Below are 8693 nucleotides of genomic sequence, written 5' to 3' on the forward strand. Positions count from 1 at the left end.
TCTACGTTGTAAGAAAACTGTCAGTAGATTCTTTTGGCTCTATTCTTTGGGGACTGACACAGTGGGTCTTTTTCTTCCTTTTTGTAGGGCTTGGCCAGAGTCCTTTAAAAAAAATAATCACGTGGATTTAAGAGTGAGTTAAAACAGAAGGCACAATGAGAGCGAGTGGAACGACGTCTTCGGTTTCAAATTTCCGAGTATATTCTGAAACATTTCTGCACCGCATCTCCACTACATTCAAAATGCTCTATTTGAAGTGACACGGGTTTTTGAGAGTGTTTTTTTTACCGTTCTAGTAACAGATTAACAAGATTTTACATTATTAACAGGAGAAACACTTTCGAGGCTAATCATCCCTGTGGCCTTTAATGGGTAAGGTTGTTAGAAAACAAAGCGTTTCAGAATACGGACCTTAATAGATCTGCAGTAAATTTTGCTAGAGTTTTATGGTTAGCTTATTCATTCATCTACTGAGTCACTCATTTGTTCTGTAATCGATCAACGAAAGGTCTGAAATGTGGAGTAGCTAAGCTGTTATGCTGCACTCACACTCTCTTTGTTCGTGTTAATCAGGGGCCGTATTGTGAAACCATCTGCTTTCTCACCACGACTGTTTTTAAAGGCCACGGAGATGATAAGCTAGGTTTGCAAGAGTGCTTCGCCTGTTAATAATGTAGAAATATTGTTAATTTATCATTAGTACCATAAAAACTACCCTTAAAAAGCCTTTTGAATACAGTGGTGTGGTGCAGAGGTGTTTCTGAATATGGCTAGAGAAATGTGGAGGAAGATTGCAAAGAAATACCGCAGTACATAATATAACATGAGGGAAGGACAGTTGTATAAACACACACACACACACACACACACACACACACACACACACACACACACACACACACACAGATATTGAAGACGCAAGTGTAATAACATGAAATTTAATACAAATGTGCGAGAATGAAAGGAGGGAAAATAACATTAATGAATGTACACAGGTGGATATAGTTATAACTTACAGGGAATTGGAATAAAAATAAAAGAAAAAGGAAATAAGTAAAAACGTAAGCAAAGTCATTGTACAGTAATGATAGGGAAACAAATAATATGTGTGTAGGTAAAATTCCCTGTGACCAAGAAGAGCGGGGTACTGGCCAAGGAAAAAAAAAAAAAAAAGAAAGTCCACTGAGGTGCCAGTCCCTGAAGAAGAAGAAGAAGAAAAAAAAAAATAGAAATAACATATACATCACAGGATGTCCTTCACTGGGTGTGAGACTCTGCCACCCACACACCATTAGACTGTATAAATACTTCGCTCTTTATTTAACTCGATTCAGGTGAAGGTCCAAGGCAGTACACCTGTGCTAGTGTCTAATTACCTGACTGGGTTGCCGTGTACATCCACTGCTAACGAATATCAGCACTAATTTCTCTTATTCCGAGGCCAACACTCGCCTGCGCATTTAGCTACGTACTGTTTTACTCCCTTCCACGGTGCATCGGGCGTCAGAGCGTAATTTAGCAGCGGGAACCTGGTCATTCATCCCCAGAGAGCAGCGCGAGGGGTACGCGCAAGAACGGCACTCGGAGTGGACACATGTGTGAGGCACCAGAGTGAGTGAGCCGCAGTGCCATGGGTCGTCTCGCCCTGCTCCTGCTGGCTCTCTGCCTTGTGACCGGGACTTGCCAAAATATTAACGGCAAGGACGAGGATCTAGTGGAGGGGTACAGAGAGGTGCGAGAGGAGCTCAGGGAGATCTTCGCCCATGGTGTTGACCCCGAGCAGCAGAGGCAGAAGGACGCGTCGACTTCCTCTGGTCTGGGTAGTACACAGGCAGGCAAGGAGCAGTTTGCACCCGTATTCTTAAACGCTCTGGGACAATATTCTGAAACATCTCTGCTCCCACCTCCACTACTTTAAAAAGGCTTTAGTTGAAGCTACGTACAAGGGTTATTAAGGGTGTTTTTTTTTTTTTTTATGGTTCTAGTGGCATAATATCATCAACAAAATTTCTATATTATTAAAAGAGGAAACAATCTTGTGGCCTTAAAAAAAATAGTCTTGATGATAGAGCGAAGCGTTTCAGAATACGTACGTTGGGGTCCCATTGTGATTGTTTACCAAGGCCACACATGATTAGTCTCCTCAGGCGTGTGTTTTTCCAGCTGATGGTGTGGAGTTTTTGTCCAACTATCACTAGAATAATGAAAATAACGCCGAAAACTTTATTCATCTTCCTCTAAAACTTGTTAATTGTGGTCCTCATAACGCGCTGAGATGTTTAAGAATATGGGTCATAGGTCTGTATCATGTTATTTTTATGATATTATTATGTTCGCTTGTAATGCACCCCTTGACTGCATGGATTCTTAGTAGATTCATGTATTACTCGACAGAAATAACAAACACTACTCTCATACACAGTTGGAGAGTTAAACAGTTAAGGGTGTGTCAGAACTCTGTTTACGTTATGAAGTTAGGAATACGAGAATGCATGAGTGAATTACGGACATTAAGAGTTAAACGGTTAAAGATGTGTCATTACTCTATCGACATTATACCGGATGCCTGAATGAGTTACGGGTAGTTTTACGTATTTTTTGTTTCAATGAATATGATCACAGTGTTTCGGCGACTCAAATGTACTGTCTGTCAAATCAATACTGCTCTCTGCGTGTCGAAGTCCATAATACGTAGACGTGCGAGCGATTGATAAAGGAGTTGCTGAGTCCCTGAAATGCCACACAGGTTGACGTACTACTGGGATACTCTAACCTAGTTTAAGAAATTCGTTAAAAAATAAACATTAAATAAATAACTAAACTGAAAACTAAGCTATTTTGACGAAAAGTGTTTATCCTCCATTAAACACACACACACACACACACACACACACACACACACACACACACACACACACACACACACACACACACACACACACACACACACACACACACACACACACACACTGTTCTGCGTATTCATGACGTGGCCAGGTGTGTATAAGAAAGCACATTACAAAAAGACGTTTTAGGAAGAAAATTTTCATGCACGAAAATAATTTAAACAGAGATTGAACCATTTATTTATTTACGCATATTACACTTCGACGCAACTTGTGCCTTACAGGTTTGATGTATGGCATTTTGTTTTATTATATATCTAACACCTTTATAACAATGATTTAGGACTGAGTGGCTATTTTCTGTGTTTAAAATAGAGACCTAAAACTTTTAGTTATAAATTTTCAGTCCTAAAACTAGAGAAGAACGTGAAACATTAGTAGTTTTTATTAACTGATTTAAACATCCGGGTACATGAATTTCTGAAAAGCTCCCGGAAGAGTGTATGAACTTAAAAAAAGTCTGGAAAACATTGCTGTACCTCACCCTTCCACGCAGTCATTTAACCCTTCCACTGCTCGAGGCTCTCCATCAGCTAAATATAGCGTTATGATGCAAGTCTAGAGAATTATTTTGTAACCCACCACTGACAGAAAAAGGAGTAAGCGTGTATTTAAAGACCTTCCAGTGGCTGTAGTTATAGTTACTGCATATTAATATTGTCTAGGTTTAACAAGTGTAATACCATGGCCCGTGTTCTGAAACCATTTGCTCTCTCACTACAAGTATATTCAAGGTTACAGAGATGATTAGCCAGGTTCCCAATAGTGCTTCATCTGTTTGTAGTGTAAAACTTTTGTTAATCAGCCACTAGAACCATAAAAACACCCTTAAAAACCCGTAGACTCTTTTGAAAGTAGTGGAGGTGTGTCCAAAAGTGTTTCAGAATATGGTTCACAGAGAGAAAGAGAAAGAGAGAGAGAGGTCCGTATTCTGAAATGGTTTGGTCTCTCACTACGACAGTTTCCGACGGTCACAAAGATGACTAACCGGTTTCTCAAGAGTGTTTCCTCTGTTAATAATGTAGAAATCTTGTTAGTTTGCCACCACAACCATATAAAAAAAAAAAAAACGCCTTTGAAAATCCGTGTAACTCGAAAGTAGTGAAGGTGTGGCCAGAGGTGTTTCAGAATATGGTCGTACAAGCAGTCAAGGGGTGTCACTAATCATTCTCGTCCACACAGAGCGGCGCCGTCATCTGGTCATCCCGGAGGAGGAGCTACAAGAGGGAGTGAGTGCGGCCCGAGGAGCAGACAGCCATGGCCATCCCGGGGACGAGACGGCCCCGCTGTACCTCAACGAGTGGGTGGTGCACCTGACGGGCGGCCCACGCCTGGCAGCCGCCGTGGCCAAGGACCTGGGATACCATTTTCTGGGCCAGGTGTGTGTGTGTGTGTGTGTGTGTGTGTGTGTGCAGGGTAGATGGTTTTGAGAGGTGAGACAGACTAAAATTCTTCGTTAATTGTCATAAAAAATCTTGCACATTGCTATAATCTTAACTAAATAACTAATTACTAACAAAATACTTACTAACTAACTAATTAATTCACTCGCTCACTTACTCATCCACTGACTATCTGACTTTCAAACTAACTATGAAAAAAACATAGCCAACTAACCAGCTAACCAACTAAGTAAACAAAGAAATCAAAGGCAAGCAAAAAGAGAGAAAAAAAAAAAATAGTATACTTAAAAGTGAACTTGTAAAATGTGATTATTAAAAACAGTGATTAATGTCCAAAAGATTCTCCCAGTTAAATTCTTTAAGGAGGATGAAGGAAAAAGGAACAAGAGGAGGAGGAGGAGGAGGAGGAGGAGGAGGAGGAGGAGGAGGAGGAAAAGAGGGAAAGGAATGATACGTGAGAGAAGATGAGTTAGAGAAGAGATGAAGGATGATGGTGAAAAAGGAAGTGCGTGGGTAGAAGAGGAGGAATAGAAGGAGAAGAGAAGGGAGGAATGATGAAGGAGGAAGGGGAAAAGATCAGTGATGAGGCGATTGTTTGCTCACATGATCTACCTCATTAGTGTGTGTGTGTGTGTGTGTGTGTGTGTGTGTGTGTGTGTGTGTGTGTGTGTGTGTGTGTGTACCAACCTCTCTAGTTCACTGATTGCTGGTGTCTGTGTGCGTGTGTGTGTGTGTGTGTGTGTGTGTGTGTGTGTGTGTGTGTGTGTGTGTGTGTGTGTGTGTGTGTGTGTGTGTGTGTGTGTGTGTGTGTGTGTGTGTGTGTGTGTGTTTGTCCAACCGCTCCTCTTCTGCAGGTGGGCGGGCTGCAGGACGTGTATCGCCTTTTGAAGAAGGATCATCCCCCCACCCGCAAGAGAGCCGCTCATGACCTCACACGCCACCTCAACGCCCACACCAAGGTACGCAGCCCACGCCCACAGCCCACCACACACGCCATAGACCACCATACACACCCACAGACCACCACACACGCCCATAGACTACCACACACAACCACAGACCACCACACACGCCCACAGACCACCACACACGCCCACAGATCATTACTCACGCCCTCACTTATTTTTATCAGGTGCTGTGGGCGGAGCAACAATTTGCGAAGGAAAGGACGAAGAGACACGCCCCTGCACGCCCTTTCGAGAAGGAAGAGGCGGCGTGGGAGGAGCAGGAGAAGAAGTCGAGAAGTAAGAGGTACGGAGGGAAGTACTGGAAGAAGAGGAAGAAGATGACGCAGAGCAGAATGGAGGCCGCCTTGAGAATGGAGCGTATGTTTAATGATGAAATCTGGAGTCATCAGTGGTACCTGGTGAGTGTTGGGCATTGTGTTCATATGTTAATTTCACACAGGTCAATTGTTCATGCCTCGAAAATTCCATATGAAAATTAGTACACACCTTAATCCACACAATTCAAAGCACCGTAAGAAATGATGTGCTGGGTTCGTGTCCCCTGTTAGACTCCACATAGATCAATTATTCCTATCGCAAAAATTACTTATGAAAATTAGTACATTTCTTAACCCATTCACTGGTATAGTCGTCTTATGACTCAAAACTCTTTACCTAAGAAATTAATTGCTGGGTTTGTGTTCCCTTGTTAGATTTCACATAGATGAATTATTCCTACCTCGAAAATTCTTACGAAAATTATTATATACCTTAACTCTTTCACTTCTCTAGGTGTCCTTACTTCTTACAATTCAAAACACTAAAAAAAAAAAAAAAAAAACATGTGCTGAGTTTGCATTCCTACATATGTTAACTTCACACGGGGCAATTGTTCCTGCTTCGAAAATTTCCTTATGAAAATTTGTACACCCCTTCACCTTCTCACTCCTGCAGTTGTCCTTACCATTCAATGATTTGCTGGGTTTGTGTCAGGGCTGGCGATAAAAAAAAAAAAAAAAAAACACTCGAAAAAGAAAGAAAAAAAAAAAAAAAAACAGCCTAAGTAGTTTTTTTTGGTAAAAAAAAAGACATATAAAAATCTAGTTCTATATCATATTGATGAATAAGGTCTATATATGTACATGTACATAAAAAATGCAAAAGTAGTCAACCTTGGCCCGTTCATTTCCTATACAGTGCAAGTTAACTCAGACTTTGTCCAACCGGACCAACCTGTATCACCATGACCTAAACAAGTGTCTGTTTTTCATTAATAGAAAGTGTCAAAATCTTTCAAGATCTAACTCCCCCTTTGACTTCTGGCACCTAGCCAAAACATCTCCAATAACTTTACTTCCTCATCTTTCCCTCCTTTATTTCAACTTGATGGCAACATTGCCATCTCATCTATTTCTAAAGCTGAGCTCTTCGCTCAAATCTTTGCTAAAAACTCTACCTTGGATGATTCAGGGTTTGTTCCTCCCTCTCCTTCATCCTTTGACTATTTCATGCTATCCATTAAGATCCTTCGCAGTGATGTTTTCCATGCCCTTACTGGCCTAAACCTAACAGTGGTGCTTCTCATGGTTCTGTTCTGTCACCCAGTCTCTTTCTATTATTTATGAATGATCTTCTAAACCAAACTTCTTGTCCTATCCACTCCTATGGGCCTGATGGGGTCCCTCCTATTGTTCTCCGAAACTGTGCCTCCGTGCTTGCACCTTGCCTAGTCAGACTCTTCCAATTCTGTCTATCAACATCTACCTTTCCTTCTTACTAAAAGTTTGACTAAATTGAACCCGTTCCTATAAAGGGTGACCGTTCTAATCTATCAAACTATCGTCCTGTTGCTTAAACATCTATGAAAAGCATATCAAAAGCTTTTAAAAAAATCTGGCACAAAGCTTTGATTTCCAAACTACCCTCCTACGGCTTCTATCCTTCTCTCTTTAACTTCAGCTCAAGTTTCCTTTCTGATATTTTTATTCCTACTGTGGGAGACGGTCAATGTTCTTCTTCTAAATCTATTAACAGTGGTGTTCATCATGGTTCTGTCCTGTCACCCACTCTCTTCCTATTATTCATCTATGATCTTCTAAACCAAACTTCTTGTCCTATCCACTCCTACGCTGATGATACCACCTTGCACTTTTCCACGTCTTTTCGTAGACGTCCAACCCTTCAGGAAGTAAACAGTTCTTGCAGGGAAGCCACAGAACGCCTGACTTCTGATCTCTCTAAAATTTCTAATTGGCAGAGGAAACTTAGTATTGTTCAGTGCCTCAAAAAAACTCAGTTCCTCCATCTATCAGCTCTACACAACCTTCCAGACAACTATCCCCTCTTCTTCAGTGACACTAAATTGTTCCCCTTTTCTACACTGAACATCCTTTGTCCGTCCTTTACTTATAATCTAAACTGGAAACTTTACATCTCATCTCTAGCTAAAACAGCTTCTATGAAGTTAGTCGTACTGAGTCGCCTCTGCCAGTATTTCTCCCCCCCCAACTGATAAATCTGTACAGGGGCCTTATCTGTTCATGTATGGAGTGTGTTTCACATTTAGGGGAAGGGGGGTTCTACTCACTTCACTCTTCTAGTCAGGGTGAAATCAAAAGCTTGTCATCTTATCAGGTCCTCTGTTCTTACTGACTATCTTTAGTTTCTTTCTCATCTCCGCAATGTTACATCTCTTGCTATCTTCTACCGCTATTTTCATGTTAACTGCTCTTCTGAACTTGCTAACTGCATACCTCTCCTCCTCCCGCGGCCTCGCTACACACTTTCTTCTTTCTTTCATCCCTATTCTGTCCACTTCTCTAATGCAAGAGTTAACCAATATTCTTAATCATTCATCCCTTTCTGTGGTAAACTGGAACTCCCTTCCTACTTTTGTATTTCCTCCTTCCTTTGACTTGAACTCTCTCAAGAGGGAGGTTTCAACACACTTATCTTTTAATTTCTGACGACCGCTTTTGACTGTTCGAGGACCGGCAACTCAGTGGGCTCTTTTTTTTCTTTTTTAAGTATATTATTGTTGCTCTTGGCCGGTGCCCCTCTTACATGGAAAAAAAAAAAAAATCAAACCTTTTGTTTTTCTCTAGATTACTTTTTAATTGCTTATTTAAAATGATTTACATATAAATATAAGGAATAAACAAAAAATAAATAAAACCCTCCAAAAAACAATAAAACCTAAAGAAACAAAAAAAAACTAACAAAATCCCCTTCTCAAAAATAAAACAGTTTTTTCTTAAACATGGGTTTCTCCAACCCTGGTTTGTGTTCCTATGTTGATTTCACATAGGTGAATTGGTTCTGCCTCGAAAACTACCTTATAAAAATACGTACACCCCTTCATCTTTTCACGTTTATGTATAGTTGACCTTGCATTTCAAAGCACTGTAAGAAATTATTTGCATGGACACACAGAAAAC

General features: G+C 40.8%; 1 protein-coding gene across 2 annotated transcripts in view; it reads left to right on the plus strand.

Moving 5' to 3' along the window:
• The first annotated feature begins 1442 nt into the window (after positions 1 to 1442).
• LOC135111771 (neuroendocrine convertase 1-like) overlaps positions 1443 to 8693 on the plus strand; it is a 23424-nt gene continuing 16173 nt past the window's right edge. The window contains exons 1-4 of one of the 2 annotated variants that reach the window (XM_064025479.1): positions 1443 to 1820; positions 4089 to 4285; positions 5164 to 5268; positions 5442 to 5675. In XM_064025479.1, coding sequence (XP_063881549.1) covers positions 1631 to 1820; positions 4089 to 4285; positions 5164 to 5268; positions 5442 to 5675 — 726 coding nt within the window. In that variant the 5' untranslated portion in view covers positions 1443 to 1630. Of the gene's footprint in view, positions 1836 to 4088; positions 4286 to 5163; positions 5269 to 5441; positions 5676 to 8693 lie in introns of both variants that reach the window. The other variant, XM_064025478.1, reaches the window with a different exon arrangement.

This window comes from Scylla paramamosain, chromosome 22 (assembly GCF_035594125.1).
Source record: "Scylla paramamosain isolate STU-SP2022 chromosome 22, ASM3559412v1, whole genome shotgun sequence".
In the NCBI taxonomy this organism is placed as follows: Eukaryota; Metazoa; Arthropoda; class Malacostraca; order Decapoda; family Portunidae; genus Scylla; species Scylla paramamosain.